The 16,177-nt window shown below is 39.6% G+C and overlaps 2 protein-coding genes across 12 annotated transcripts in view; one reads left to right on the plus strand and one right to left on the minus strand.

Annotated features, from left to right (window-relative positions):
• The window catches only part of NSUN6 (NOP2/Sun RNA methyltransferase family member 6), a 61,864-nt gene extending 60,614 nt beyond the window's left edge, over window positions 1–1,250 (plus strand). For all 6 annotated transcript variants that reach the window (XM_006093712.3, XM_023758073.1, XM_023758076.1 and 3 more), the window contains one exon: window positions 250–1,250. In XM_006093712.3, coding sequence (XP_006093774.1) covers window positions 250–477 — 228 coding nt within the window. In that variant the 3' untranslated portion in view covers window positions 478–1,250. The remainder of the gene's footprint in view (window positions 1–249) is intronic.
• A 3,699-nt stretch (window positions 1,251–4,949) lies between these two features.
• CACNB2 (calcium voltage-gated channel auxiliary subunit beta 2) overlaps window positions 4,950–16,177 on the minus strand; it is a 349,621-nt gene continuing 338,393 nt past the window's right edge. For 5 of the 6 annotated variants that reach the window (XM_023758070.1, XM_006093718.3, XM_006093717.3 and 2 more), the window contains exons 11-14: window positions 11,072–11,223; window positions 9,127–9,222; window positions 7,898–8,083; window positions 5,436–6,796 (exon numbers count right to left, since the gene is read on the minus strand). In XM_023758070.1, the coding sequence (XP_023613838.1) occupies window positions 6,302–6,796; window positions 7,898–8,083; window positions 9,127–9,222; window positions 11,072–11,223 (929 nt within the window). In that variant the 3' untranslated portion in view covers window positions 5,436–6,301. Of the gene's footprint in view, window positions 6,797–7,897; window positions 8,084–9,126; window positions 9,223–11,071; window positions 11,224–16,177 lie in introns of all 6 variants that reach the window. The other variant, XM_006093714.3, reaches the window with a different exon arrangement.

Raw genomic sequence — 16,177 nt, forward strand, 5'->3', positions numbered from 1 at the left:
TTGTGATGTCATGATGTTTGATAAGCAGAGTTTTAATATTTATTCTTAATGTGACCGTATGTTACTGCTTCCCCACTTCACTACCTGGAAAAACAGTATATTCTACAAAAATAAAAGGCATTTACTCATTTTTCTGTTTTTGGAACTTGTGATAATACAACTGAATTTGTCTTTTAAATTGTGCACAGGCACATATACTTGCTAATTGTAGGATGTTCATGTATATTTTTATTTATTTCCTCCAAATAGGAACCACACATTGGAGGACAAGGAATGCTGGGAGCTGGCCTGTCATTTGAACAATTGAAACAGCTGCAGCGATTTGATCCATCTGTTGTGCCATTACAGGACATGGACATTGATTCTCTCAAAGAGGCCAGAGTAGAAGACATGATTTGGCTGGCAAATAAGGATTGTATAGGTTTTTTTATTGCAAAATTTGTAAAATGCAAAAGTATACAGGAGAAGGATCCTTAGAAATGAAAATTACAAACATTTGCTCTGTTGTGTGTGTGTTTTAATTTAAAGATCAATCTGTTGTTCGGCCAAGTGATTGATGGCATAGTTGCTAAGGAATCAGAAAAGGCTGCCAGCTGTTTCACCAGTGATCAGGAGACACTGAGGAAGTAATGGATGGGGGAGGGGGAGGGATATGAGATTATATTTTGTAATTTTAGAATAATTTTCCCTTTTGGATTTAGCAGAGTACAAAGAAAAGGAGATGCCTATAGATGTCTGAACCGTTTATTTGGAGTCATATGTTTTAATTTGTAAAGAATGCAAGTAATTTTTAATAGCAATCAATGAATCTAACAAGGAAAAAATTAGCAATATTTAATTTGGTTATAAAGTATATTATTTTTCTTTCCTGAGTTCCTAAGTAAGTAGTTTCTTAAGAATTCAGGGCATAGGAGGTATGACATTTACCATGTGCTGATTACTGAGCTGAATATTTTACCTCTTTCTCTACTTACTATCCTAATAAAAGAGTAATATGTAAATTAACTGTCACTCCAAAACAAAGATGGAGGCGCCCATAGTGGCCAGGACGGGACACTGGTGGCATCGCCCTGACAACGCAAGCCCCGCATCTGCACCCCGGCAGGGGAGGGGAGGGGCCTTGGGCTGGAGGCTGGGGCGAGGGATGTTGGCATCATTACAGGCCGGGCTGAGGGACCCACCCTTCACCCTGTGCACGAATTTCGTGCACCGGGCCTCTAGTTTGATAAATAAACCCTCTTTCAAATGAAGTCTGGATGTCTTGTAAATAAGAATCTGTCTTTACTGTTTACTTTTCCCCCTCCCCCATGATTTAAACTAAAAAGTAGAATGAATCTTTTCTTTACTTTGTAGATTAAAAAGATGAGAATATTCCACAATGTCAGTACCTTTTATCATTTGTTGGAATACATACTGTAATAGTTAATGGAGACGTGATTGGTGAGGAAGAGAAAGCCAACTTCTGACAACTAGGAACTGGCCTGGCACTTACAGGAAGGTCTTGGTGTTCTCCTATTGGACATAATTTCACAGAACACCAACATCAGGCAAGACTATTTTGACTATGACACCTCAATACACAAAAAGACCACTTCAAAATCAAATCTGAATTTAGGTAAAAGCAAGAACATCATCTAAACCAGCCCCACCGGCCAGCCCCAGTGGTCCACGGAGCACTGGTGGTCTGTGAGGTCCAAAAGGTTGGTGACTGCTGATCTAAACCACAAAAGTGATCAGTCATCCCCTATAGTGGCCAATGTAAGTGATTGTTTTAAAAAAAATAATGATAAACTTATTCTTGCTTCATCCTACCTGTTTTTTAGATGAGATATATTTAAACAGCCTTAGTTTAAAGGCTGTCATATACAGTTATATATATGTTTTTGTTAACACTTATCAAATCATCCCCAAATTCCTGAGCCTTGGGCATATAAGTGGACAGTTGGAAACAATTGCCTAATAGTTTCTTTCCCCCTGCCATAGGTTTGTTAGGAATGTCTCATAACTATTAACACCCATCAAGATTGCAAGGCCTCCTGGATCAGGTAAGACCTTTCATTGGCCTCATCTTTGAAGAAGCCTTTCTTGAATACCCTTCCCTGAGTTTGAGATAGTCATTTGTCTTTCTGTACCCCTAGGGCCCGTATTTACTGCTGTTGTGGCACTTTGAGAATACTCTAGTTTTCTAGGCATGCTCCTAACTACCACCTTCACACTTGGGAAGATCCTGGAGGCAGGGACCCTGTGTTTTCTGTCATTGCTTCTGAGCAGGTCCCCAACAGATGCTTATTAAATGAGGGGAAAAATATTTCAAGCTCCAAAGATTCAAATATCTGACCGACTTCTTTACATCCCTCATTCTGCCTTATATCCAAAAGATGTCATTTGACTAAAGAGAAATAGTGTTTACCTGTGGCCCTTCCATTTCTAGGACTCAGCACACCTCTAAATTTTAAATATATTTTGTTTTAATCCACAAAATCCATTTTTTCTCATGTTCTCTACAAAGCCTTATGTGTTAAGCTGGAATGAAAATGGTAGCAGCAAATGTGTAAATTTTGGTTAGTATTGATAAATAGCAAAATATAAGCAATGCGGGCAAAATAGAAGATAAATATTTGCATATCGAAAACAGGACAAATAAATTGTTAAAAATATTTCCTTTAACATACACATTTTCAGTGGTTTCTTTCCTTCAAAAATAAAGCAAATTGAAAAATGGAACACATTCAATCTTAAAAGGACAAATAAACAAGAAAAAATACAATGAAAAGGAAAAAATCAGGAAAATGTGGAAGAAATTGATATATTATCTTTTAACCTACTTAGTGTTGACATATCTGTGAAACAGAAAAAGCATTTTAATTCAACAGTGAGTACATTTTACTTTAAAACCCTGTATCACAGTTTAAATAGCAAAGAGAAGTACAAATAGTTAAAAATATAATTTAGCTGAAATGAAACAACTGATCCAAAACCATGTAGTTATCTTTTTCCTCTAACAGTGTGACTTAAAGTTTCAATAAGATCAGAATATCTGAGACTAGCAGCATTACCTCATTGAGCAAACCGACAAGGATGAGGAATTAAATTTGTCATCAAAATAGATCTTCATTTAAAAATGAAGGAATAATAAAATTCAAAGTCTGAATTGCTGCACATGTAGAATTAAGGTGGAGGAGAATTATTATTAATTATTAAGGAGAATTATTTTGCTGTGCTCATATCTTAAAAGGTCCTTTACCTACATTATGCTATTATTTTATCAGACATCATGGGAAGGTCACTAAAATAACATCAGTAATTGGCATTGTCCCAAGGAAAATGCTCCACAAGTGGGAAGTGTTGAATATTTAACATATTCTCAACTGTAAGAATCATTCCTCAAATCACAATTGATGCTACTAATAATAAACAGTGCAGAAGCCAGCTCTTTATTTGCTTTAGATGAATTTCTTTAAGTCAGGTTTGTTGAACAGTTCAGTGTAGCTGACAGCAAATGTTTAACAGGAATGCAGAGCAGACCATGTTAAAAATGTGGCATTGTCCCACAGTACAATATGACTAAGACACCCTACATTTAGCAGCACCTTTTTGTAACAGTAACTTAAACGAGCAGTAGAGAAAGAGCATAGTAAAAACTGAAATGGGTTTGACAAAAAAACAGAGTAGAACTATTAAGAACATTTCCAGCATTTTCTAGGTAGACTACAAAAATCATGATTCTACAACTAAGTTAAGGTTAAGCTTTTGCTCTGTGAAAAGACTATAATTTTATATTCCACAAGTCAGTAAATATCCCATTGTCTGGGATTATTTCTCCATTTACAAATTTAGTACATACTGTTTACAGATATGTTCACTATACAGTTTTCATGTATAGATGCTCTTATGTCAAATCCTGCAATATAGTTTTTGAGAAATACTCTGATTTGGACTAACATATTTCACAATAAAGTTTAAAAAAACAACCAAAACCTAAGAATCCAGGTATAGAATTTTAAAAATGGAATCCATTAGCACAACTTTTTGAAAGGGATTAATGGTAGCAGCAGGTTAGATACATACCAGTTATACTTCAAGAATTTAAATATTCTAAAGTTATTATTGGGATGAAATTATGTGTAGCAAAGAATGGTGATCAGCTGCATCTTACCATGATGGAAAGTTTACCAGAAATATTTTATAAAAGTAATCTTAATTGGGATATGGTTTTCCAATGATGTGACTACTTTGCATCAATTTATATATTATCACTACAGTTTTTGTAGTCAATAAATAAATTCATTTCAACAATACAGAGCTAATTAACAAATACACTGATTCTGAGGGAAATGTTTCATATTAGCTGATAGAACACTATATATGTAGCTCATTTTAAAAACAGTTTCCTTGGGTGTAGGGAAAGTAAGGAGCTCAATGCAAAACATTTTACTTATAAAGGTCCGATGATATTTGGCAAGAACCTGGAATAATAAAAGAAGCAAAATAAAAATAGATTAACTTACTTAACAAAATCATAATTATATAACGTACAAATCTGAAGTCAGGCAATTATAGAGAGGCACTCTCCAGGGACAAATTTCAGGTACTAGTACACCGAATACTGTCTTATGGTCCAGTCATAACTGGACAAAATGTACACTTAGGAGACATGGAGGTTTTAGCCTTAACATGACAACCACATTGTGAGCTGCTCACAGCAGCATCATTGAGATAGTATCTTCTAGTTTCCCCTTCATAGATGTCTGATGTAGGAAAATGCTCTGACCATTTGTTCACTTCAAGTCACCCCGTTTGCCCTGATTACTTCTGAAGAGCAGAAACTTTGGTTATAAGAAGCACTTCTAGGTTTTGACAGACAATGAAACTCTTTGAGTTTGTGGTGGGGACGGAATGATAGGTATACTGGGAGATAACAGAACAATAAGCAGGGTTAGAAAAGGAAGTGGGAGAAGTTAGAAAAATTTATTTTCCCACAAAATAATTCTACAAGCTGTGTAAACGTTTCTTACTATAACAAATACTCGAACACACACAGATTGTACATTTCCAGTGGGACACTCACAGTTAGAAGTTGCCTGTATTTTTTGCTCTGTAGGAGCAAACACAAGGAGCCAACAGAATGCTTTCCCGGTCACCTTTGGCAGCATGCTCCCTGCCTGCTCAACGGATCATTACAGCGTCATGCAGCACAATTCAGCTCAAAGCCAGGTGGGTAGGATTCTAGATATCAGTCTCTAGTTTCCTTATTAGTCTTTTGCATTCAGATTCATCTTAACCAACCACACGCACATACGCTTACACACAGACGCACACACGCGTGCATACAGAGTTCCGGCTTGTAGACTTCAGTGCAGTGACATGAGACACGAGCTACTAAGAATGTGTGTCACAATCAGTGTGAGCTGCATGGATTAGAACAACCTTTGGAGTTTGGTTATATTTATCATAATTTATGGTCAAAATTATAAACTTACAGGGATGGTAAAACATTCAGAAATTAAACCTTTTCAAGTCAAGCAATCACACGTATTTACAGTATGTACAGACTTTCTACTAGAATGGAGATAGGTGCCTACACAATGTTATTACAAATTTCCTGAATGTGGGCAATTCTAGTCCCTGTACTTCATAAAGCAAATCTGCTGACTTGGCATTAAGACTAAAATAGTGTCATCAAACTGATATATATATATTATATATAATTATCATAAGAAGGTGTTCGCAGAAATAACATTTACAAACTGTCTATACAGTACACAGTACTAGTACATAGAAAATATATTCTAACTTTATGATCCCCTTTGTATAAGGCAAGACTGAATCTGTCCCCAAATTTAGTCAGCCAGAGGTACAAGCAAGAAACAGTGGTCCATGGATGAATGAATATGCACATCAGGTGCCTACATTTTAAAAATCTGGAGACTCAAGAAATTCCACTTTTTATCTGAGCCGATTCTGGCTTGCTGGAGATGTCAACTACATTTTTTAAAACATCCACCACATTTCTTAAAATACTAATGCCCCCTGGATGGCAACAATTTGTTCAAGTGGCAGCTACCCCAAACAGTTTTTGAAAAGTCCAGTACACAACCAGAGGACTGCAGCCGTACCAGGCAAATTTATATAGCACTTAGAAAAGAAAAAAGTATAATACTCTGTCATACTATTGCTATTTAAGCAACAGCAATACAAAATATACAAGACAGATCACATATGATTGCAATGTCGACCCCAAAGATTTAGATTGAGGTTGCTGTTAGACTTAAAAAAATCCAAAAACACAAACGGACCAAAGTTATTGGCGGATGTAAACATCCCTGTTCCACTCCCCAGCCTCATTCCTTTTTTTGGATATTCCTTCTCCATCCTTGTCACAGTAGCGATCCTTGGATTTATGACGACTTCGTTGTTTGTTGCATTCATTGTGGTCCTGCTCTCGATCCAGGTCCCTGGGCCGGTGCCGAGACTCCCTGTGCCTGTGCTCACCACTCCCGTGGGGCTCCTCTCTGTGGTTGTGGTCACGGTGTGGGGCATAGTGGTCCACATGCTCATGGGAGTAATCTTCCTTCGGCTCCACGTAGGCAGAGTCTCGACTGTCCTGGGTTTCTGAGTCAAATGTCTCCTGCCTGGAGAGGCCTCGGTGTGTCCCACTGCGATGGTTGTGGTGCGGGGCTGAGGAGGAAGGCCGGTGCTGGGATTTCCTGGCTGGTTCCAGGCAGGGTTCTTCTTCAGCTTGGGGGGCAGAGCGGGCGAGAGCAGAGCGGTCAGTCCTCTGATCGCCTTGAGAACCCTGGTGTCGAAGGGAGAAAACACAGGCATCAACCTTGGTCAAGACTCTTGAGTCTTGAAGAGCAAACTTTAAAGAGTTCAGGGGTCCTCAAACTTTTTAAACAGGGGGCCAGTTCACTGTCCCTCAGACCGTTGGAGGGCCGGACTATAGTTTAAAAAAAAACTATGAACAAATTCCTATGCACACTGCACATATCTTATTTTGAAGTAAAAAAACAAAACGGGAACAAATACAATATTTGTATTTGCATGTGGTCCGCGGGCCGTAGTTTGAGGACTCCTGGTCAAGAGTGTTAGGAACTAAGGCATCACAAAGCAAGTCTATTCAAGTTTACTTCCTTTTAAGGATCTAAAATGCTGAAATGAAATCTCACCTTGCTAAGTTACCTAATTCTTTTAATGATGTCTAGTGGCATTTCTAAGGTCTGTACTATATCATATTGGACTTTGGCAATTTGTAAGTGCCTAGAACAGTACACAGAATAACCTTTTTATTTAAATGATTAAATGAGGGAGGGCATTTTATATGATCTTTTGCGGTTTAAATACAGATACAGGTCCCCAAGGTTTTTCTACACATGGGTATATACTTAACTACCTCCATTTGAATACATGCAGGAAGATTAAAATGCCTTAGGATGTTGGGTTTGGCTTACGGTAAGGATTAAGGAGATAAAATATGAAATATAAAATATTAAATGGCACGTACTATGAGACAAGCACTATTTTAGCAGTCACATTAATTAATGTTATTAATGCAATAACCCTGGGATAGGTTGCCAATAATTTCCTGAGGCATCTCAGAAAGAGCAGATAAGGAACTATTCACGGTTATGTGCTGTATAGAAAGTTCTGTCCCTGTCCTAACATGTAGCAGAGAGTTCTAAAGTCTGTACATCTTCATAGTATATTGTGTTTACCCTGCTTTTCTTAGCTACACCACTTACACTGAGGATGTCTAAATGACTCAGTGTCTCAGTTTGGATAGAGCCACTCCACTGGCACAAGCACTGCACTGCACTGGGTATCTGGGCTTGGACCCCAGCACTGTGACCTTAGGCAGCCTGGCTTCTCAACAAAGACGGTAAAGAACTCCTCTCACCTGTGAATTAGAGGCTGGAGTGGGGCTCACAGGCAGCGCTGAAGTGGCTAAAGTGCGGCTAAGGAGAGGGTTGGGGAGATTGCTGCTGGGCGGGTGGGTAGCCTTCCAGTAGGCCTCCAGGTAGTCGGCAAGGTGCTCACAAGCATCCTCGAGCTGGTTCTCATCCAAGATCACATCAAACAACTCCTGCAGAGGCAAACGTGTCAGAGAGCACACTTACACCAGCCCAGTACTGGCTCATAAAAGGAGGGAGGGAGGGGCTCAGGAGCGGCACTGCTTTGTATGTGCTGTGGCTTATGTGCTCCTTTCCCTTTTCCATCCGCTGACTGTCCTGCTTAGTCAGATCATGTCATTGTTTAGAATACTGGATGCTTAACCAGCGGCAATGACCAGGAAGTGAACAGAATAATAGTAGTTGTTAAGGGCATGATGGAAAAGTTGTCTGTCAGTAGTGAAAACAGGAATTGATACTGTGGTAGAAAGAGATAAAAAGAAAACAATACAATCTGAATAGTACAGGAAGAAGCCTGTTTTGACATAGACTGAAAAGTTTAACCCTGAAAATTAATGAGGCTAGATTAGGACATGAAGTTTGGCAGAAGAAACTGAAACTACTGATGATTTGACATGGCCCACACTTCAAAAAGTGCTTATCATAAATTTTAACATGCTCCAAGCAATCAAAATGGATATAGTCCTAATTTTTGGAGCTTCTGAAATACTTGCATTTAAAAAACAACAACCTAAAAGCCATCTGTAGTTCCCTGGCAGGGTATGTAGAGCATGAATTAGAAGTAGGACTGTATTCAGATGTCAGAATCTGGGTGACTGTGTAGACATTTGTTTTTACACTGTCTTAAATCAACTTCTCAGAGAGCTATTGAAGAGGCAGAAAGTCAGTCCCTAAGGGTAGTAGGATTAACCCCAAATAGTTCTATCTTATAGACCAAGTTTTTGAAGTTACCATCTTGTTCATTTAAGATACAAATGAGGTGTTTATTTACAAAGCGAGGTGACCACAGAACTTGCCATAGCTTTTTGTAAGCCATGATTGGGGCAAGTGTTCATGGCAGGAAGTAGGACAGTTCACTTCTTTGGAATGATGCTCACTGCTAAGTGACAAGGATTCTTACCCCCAACAGGCATGTAACCGTCTGCTTTTTGTTTTTTAATGCAATGCCAGGTCTGATCTCTTCATCTGGATTATAGTGTATATAGAGAGGACTTACTGGAGGACACTGAGACAGTTTATCAGCTGCTACCATCTGGACATTGAGGTGTTTAGCTTGAGATTTTCCCCGGGATTTTATTAACCTTTGTAAAACCTGTAAAAGATAAGATTTTTAAACAGAAGGATATTTCCACTCAGATCAGTGACAAGATTCACCACTCACTCCATTCTCTGGGGACTTTTATATATATAGTACAAATGGCTTATAATAAATTGAGCTATGAAGATTTCTGCAAAATTGATATGTTCACATAACTCTTCAGAGCTTATGCTGAGTCCCTTTTCAAGGCTAGCAGTTATCAAACTTTTTGTCTCATGACCCTTTTGTTTTAAACAGTTCTTGAGAAACCCAAAAAGTTTTTTTTTAATTGATTTCAGAGAGGAAGGGAGAGGGAGAGAGATAGAAACATCAATGATGAGAGAATCATTGATGGGCTGCCTCCTGCATACCCCCTACTGAGGATCGAGCCTGCAACCCGAGCATATGCCTTTGACAGGAATCAAACCCAGGACCCTTCAGGCCACAGGCTGATGCTCTATCCTCTGAGTCAAACTGACTAAGGCCAACATGTATTTCTTTATGTGAACTACTAGAAGCCCGGTGCATGGATTTGTGCACTGGTGGGGTCCCTCAGCCTGGCCTACGGACATCCCCCACAGGGTCCTGAATTGCGAGAGGGCACAGGCCAGGCCGAGGGACCCCACCATGCACGATCGGGGCCAGGGAGGGACTGCGGGAGGGCTCCAGGGCACGTCCAGCCCGTCTCGCCCAGTCCCCATCGGCTGGACCCCAGCAGCAAGCTAACCTACTGGTCAGAGCATATGTGTGAAGAAAATCTAGCCTTCTAAAAATGTGTAGTTGGGATAAGGAATATTTTAGTAACCTTTTCAGATAATTGTGGATATTCCTTGTAGTGTGGAAACAACACTAGTTTCTTAGTGACTAGTTGCTATGTGAAACATGAAACAATATCAATGAACTTTTCTTGTTCTGTTACATAAATTCCATTGGCCTATCTTGGAATTTGAATGGGTCTTTAGCATGCATAATTTGTACCATCATTCATTGATCATTTGGCAAATAATGGTTCACTGAGTTCTTCAGATCTTCCAAATGTCAACACACTTCATTATACAAGATTAAAACCTATGTGTTAATATTATTGGTCTCATTAGAAAAGTCTTTATCTATTGGGAAGTTGCTAAGCTCTCAAAGGTGGATACAAGTTTTCTAAAACTCGACTTTTTCTTTGAAACTTTGAGTTTTATCATTGGTAACAAAGGCTATTAGCTGTTTCCTTGATGTGATACCAAAGTCTGAGTAAGTATTGCCTGTCAGTTTTTCTTTCATATAAAAATGGTATTCCATGAAGAAAGTGGCTAGTTAGTTCACAACTCAAATAATCATACCCATGCGTGTCCTCAAGATAACTAACCTACTTGGGTATATGCAGTTCTTGTGTACTTCCTATTTCATTACTCAGAATATTTAATAAAATTAAGTGAAACTGGTTATTTGGATTTATTTATTTATTTATTTATTTATTTATTTATTTATTTATTTGTTAATTTATTTAAAACTGACTGCTAGTACTGACTGGTACCAGAATCTTGACTCATGCTTAGACACATGCAATTTTACCTACCATTGCTTTTGCACCATTATCAAAAGTGTGAAAAGGGTGAACGGTGTTTAGTATTATGGAAATAGTTTTGGCCTCGTGAACGCTCTGAAAGTGTCTTAGGACCCCCAGGGGTTCTACCACACTTTGAGAATCATCTGTGCTAAGCCATGAAACTAATAATCATGCTTGGCCTCTTATCAATCTTAAAAATGGACAAACATCTCTTCAAACTCTCTATGATGGATAAAGACGTAGCCTGTTGTAACTGCAAAACAACAAATAAACTGGGATTATAGAGCAAACAGCAAGCCTACTTACCTTAGGAGAAGAAATCTTTACATAAACTATAATAGGGGCCAAAGAGGTTTTACTGAGTTGAGCTGGATGATTAATAGTGTCCGCATCAAGGACTACCAGTTGCAATGTTCTTGCAAGTTCAAAAATCCTTTCTATTTCACTCTGAACTTCCGCTGTAAAAGGTTAAGCAGAGATCGATTACTTCAAGTACAATATTTTTAGAGCAAATCGAGATAAAGTAAAATGGTACATGATTTCTTCAACAGGAAGGTATGTAGGTCAGCCATTAGGTTAATGTTTATAGGCAATAGAGCTGATAAAAGCCTTTTCTTCATAACACCTTACAAATTTAGGGAATTCCTCTCCTCTTTCAATCGGCTATAACATTTACTTCTAGTATTAATACTATTTCTGAGAGTGAATATTTTTGGCTCCCTCTGCTGACCTATTTTTTGTGCTGCAAAACTCCACTCTGGGAAATCATTTCATAAAACTGTTGTACAATAGAAACTTAAGGGATAACTTTTATGTGTGGTTCTGACCACTTTACACTAGCAACCGTCACCAGCTTTCCTCTCACTGCATGGGCTTATCTGTGTTTATCACCTATTGTATGCTTTCTGGATATGATGGAGCCTACATATTTTTTTTCCCTTGGGGGGCGGCGGGGCCTACATATTTTTATTAGCAACCTAAAATACAATGTACACGAGGGGAGACATTATGAGTCTCTATAACAAACTTGACTAGAAACACACTAATCATATATTCCACCAACTAACGAATGGTCCTGTAACATTCAGGTTTAAAAGGGCAGTTATGTGTTAGAGGCAGCACTACACAAATATGAGTTATAAAACATACAGTTATAAAACATCCCTCTGAGCCCTCGGGGGATGTCCACCTGCCGTGGGAAAACTTATCAAACATATAAAAATCTACTTGAACACCAAAAAAATTTCACTCAGTTCATCTACTTCTTCATGATCTCCCCAGAATCTAAAACAGGACTATCCAGTAGAATTTTCTGTCATGATGGAAATATTCTATATCAATGCTGGCCAGTATGATAGCTTCTAACCACATGTTACTATTAGCATCTGAGATGTAGCTGGTGTGAACGAGCAACTAAATTTGAAAAATGTAATTTAAATAATTTAAAAGTAAATAGCCAGAGAAGCTCCTGTCCTAGGCAGCACATGTCTATAAATCATAATACGTATCTTGTGCTGCCCACTGAAATCATGAAGGACCAATTCCATGAGACTCTGGACCTACAGAAAAAATTAAGACTCCAGATCTGAAAATCAAAATTAAGCTTTTGGAGCTACCAGTTTATAAAAAAAAACCACAGAAAACAGACAATCACATGAACGATTCAGATCGGACCCCTATGGAGTAAGTGACCCAGTTTCTCCAAGTAAAAAATTACAAGGAAATAAAAAAAGGCAACACAGACAAAAAATACAGATTAAGAGACTCAAGGACCTGTGAACCAATCACAATGGATGGACTTTATTTGGATCCCGACTCAAGAATAGTAATACATATTTTTATAATATGAAAATGAATAAAATATTTAGTCTATATAAAATGACAATTGGGAAATATGTGGCTGACTAAAAATATGAGTTAGGGATAGTGGTGTTATGGTTTAAATAAAGAGTCCCTACTGTTTAGAAATACATAATGAAATATTTACAGATAAAATCATATGATATTTGTGATTTGCTCCAAAATAATCCACAAACAGTTGGGGAGGAAAGGGAGGACTGGAAAGGAAACAATTTTGGCCATGAATAGGTGATGGTTGAAACTGGGTAATGAGTACCTGAAGTCCTGTATACTTTTTCCATTCATATTCACTTAAATTACCTCAAATAACAGTTTTAAAAATGAAAATGGCATTCTGTTCATTCCTTTCATAATAATGTTCTAAAACATTACTAATACTATTGTTTTAACTCTTCTCTGTTGACCTTTAAACTTAAAAAAATACATATTTTTATTGATTTCAGAGGAGGAGGAGGAGAGACAGACAGAAATATCAATGATGAGAGAGAATCATTGATTGGCTGCCTCCTGCACAACCCCCAACGGGGGGCCAAGCCCGTAACCCAGGCATATGTCCTTGACTGGAATCAAACCCGAGACCCTTCAGTCTACAGGCTGACACTCTATCCACTGAGCAAGACCAGCTAGGGTGATCTTTAAATTTTTATTTCAATTAGTAGAGGCCTGGTACACGAAAATTTGTGCACTGCGGGGGGGGGGGGGGCGAGGAGGCATCCCTCCCCTTCGAGTCAGGCGTCCCTCTGGCAGCCTGGGAGCCCTTGGGGGATGTCCACCTGCTGGCTTAAGGCCACTCCCCAGGGGAACAGGCCTAAGCTGGCAGTCAGACATCTGTCTGGCAGCCCAGAAGCCCCCAGGGGATGTCCACCTGCCAGCTATTTGCATGTATATGTACACACATATGTATCTATATACATCCATGTAATTATTCAAAGTATGTGTATACATGCATATACACACATACATATTCATATGTGTATATATTTAAAAGATTTTAGTTTTAGATACATGTATATATACTGAGTGGCCAGATTATTATGAGCACCTGACTTTGTAGGCAAATTAGCTATAATTTAGCACTGAAGTTGCTAGCGGGCCAGACCATTATAAATAGGGAAGCAGGTTGTTTACCATGACAAAAGTGATTTTTTTTCTGAAGATATGGGTAAACGATGCAATTTAACAGTCTTTGAACATGGGATATGGAGATATATATATATAAATATTTTCTCTGAGTGGCCAGATTATTATGACCACCCCATCAGTACTGCGTTGGGCCACCTTTTGCCTTCAATACTGCGGTGATTCTCCTTGGCATTGACTCCACGAGATGTTGAAAGGTGATGTGAGGAATCTGACACCATGCCTGATGAATAGCACTGTCCAGTTCTGTGAGATTTGATGGTTGTGGAACCAGCTGCCTGATGGCTCTTTTAACTTCATCCCACAAATGCTCAATTGGATTGAGATCTGGTGATTGTGGGGGCCATCTAAGCAAGGTAAAGTCTCCCTCATGTTCTTGAAACCACTCCTGCACAATACGAGCACCGTGGCATGGCGCATTGTCTTGTTGGAAGAAGCCATCTCCATTGGGATACGCCATCAACCTGATAGTATGAACTTGATCAGCAATGATACTTAGGTATGTTGTGCTATTCGGACGTTGTTCCACACGAATTAAAGGGCCCAAATCATGCCAGGAAAACATGTCCCAAACCATAACACTGCCCCCACCAGCTTGAAGGGTTGTACTCATGCATGTGGGGTGCATGCTTTCGTGCTGTTTCCATCAAATTCTCACTCTGCCATCTGCATGATGCAACTGGAAACGTGATTCATCAGACCACATGACTTTTTTCCTATGCTCGACTATCCAATCCTTGTGTTCCTGTGCGAACTGGAGACGTTTTATCTTGGTAACTGCAGACAGCAAAGGTGTTCGAACAGGCCTTTGGCTTCCATATCCCATATGATGCAGTGTACGGCTGATTTGCCTACAAACGTCAGGTGGTCATAATAATCTGGCCACTCAGTGTATATGTGTATACCCTGTATATACAGTGTACACACACTTTAACAGCTGGTAGATCAATTCTGAAAATGTGATGTATTTTAATAAACACTGCCTTTAGAATTATTCAGAGCGTGTGTAGACATTTTGGGGGGACACCCTCCATACTTAAAACTAAAATTGTACATGGGGCCTTTTGGGGGAGGTCACTGGGGGACGGCTCCCTAACCGTCACTGCTTATCTCTCCGCAATGGCTTAGAGTTTCCGTAATTGCCACATTCCATCCTTAGGAGGTATCACCTTTCTGGGTGGAGCTGAGGCGTGGGAGTGCTGACTCAGGCTGCAAGAACCAGGCGGTGGGGACAGAGAACTGGCCTCCTGGTGCCTCCCGGGCTGTGAGGTGGGGCCGATAGGTGAGTGAGCCCCTCCCAGCTCCTGAGAGGTGGTGGGCAGGCACCAGTTTAGATAACAGAGGATCTGAGAAAAGATTTGTGATGCCGTACACGACTGCAGTCCACCTTCTCCGTGGCCATTCGCTGGGGAAGAGGGTTATTTCCGAGAGTGCCCTGGGGAGAGCAGGCAGCTTTCACTTCATGCCGTGGCCTGGTATCAGCCTCCCTTACTCATCACGAGATAATGTCCCCAGCCCACTGCAGCATGCAACTTTTTATCTTAGAAAAAGGACGGAACATAATGCTGGATGTGCCAAGAACGGGTCATTTCAGAAGGTGGTTTTTCTGCTGCTCAGGGTCCATTTCTCTCTTCCCATTGTCAGTGGAGTTAAGCAAGGACTAACACAATCCGACGGAGGTTGCCATGAGGGCCAAACAGACTGCAACTCAGGAGAAAAAAAATTCAGAAGCGCATGTCCTGTGTCACAGCACTGCCTGTCAGCCATCAGAATCACGTGTAACATGTATGAGCATCACACTGTGCCAGGGGCTGGCTTGCGTAGCCCTCACCAAAAGCAAAAATAAAAAAGTGGGACTACATCAAACTAAAAACCTGCACAGCAAAGGAAACCATCAAGAAAATCTGAAATGAAAATACTTGCAAATCATATATCTGATAGGGGGTCAATATCCAAAATTTAAAAAGAACTCATACAACTCGCCTTGACTGGTTTGGCTCAGTGGATAGAGCATCGGCCTGCAGACTCAAGGGTCCCAGGTTCGATTCCAGTGAAGGGCATGTACCTTGGTTGCGGGCACATCCCCAGTAGGGAGTGTGCAGGAGGCAGCTGGTCGATGTTTCTCTCTCATCGATGTTTCTAACTCTCTATCCCTCTCCCTTCCTCTCTGTAAAAAGTCAATAAAATATATTTTAAAAAAAATCTGATTTTAAAATGGGCAGAAGCTCTGAACAGACATTTTTTCAAAGAAGACATAAGGTGGCCAGTTACCTGAAAAGGTGTTTGACATCACTAATCATCAGGGAAATGCTAATCAAAACCATAGAAGTTATCACATCATACCTGTCAGAATGACTATTACAAAAAAGTTAACAAGTGTTGCCCTGGCTGGTATGCCTCAGTTGGTTGGAG

This window comes from Myotis lucifugus, unplaced genomic scaffold, assembly GCF_000147115.1.
Source record: "Myotis lucifugus unplaced genomic scaffold, Myoluc2.0 scaffold_121, whole genome shotgun sequence".
NCBI classification, from domain to species: domain Eukaryota; kingdom Metazoa; phylum Chordata; class Mammalia; order Chiroptera; family Vespertilionidae; genus Myotis; species Myotis lucifugus.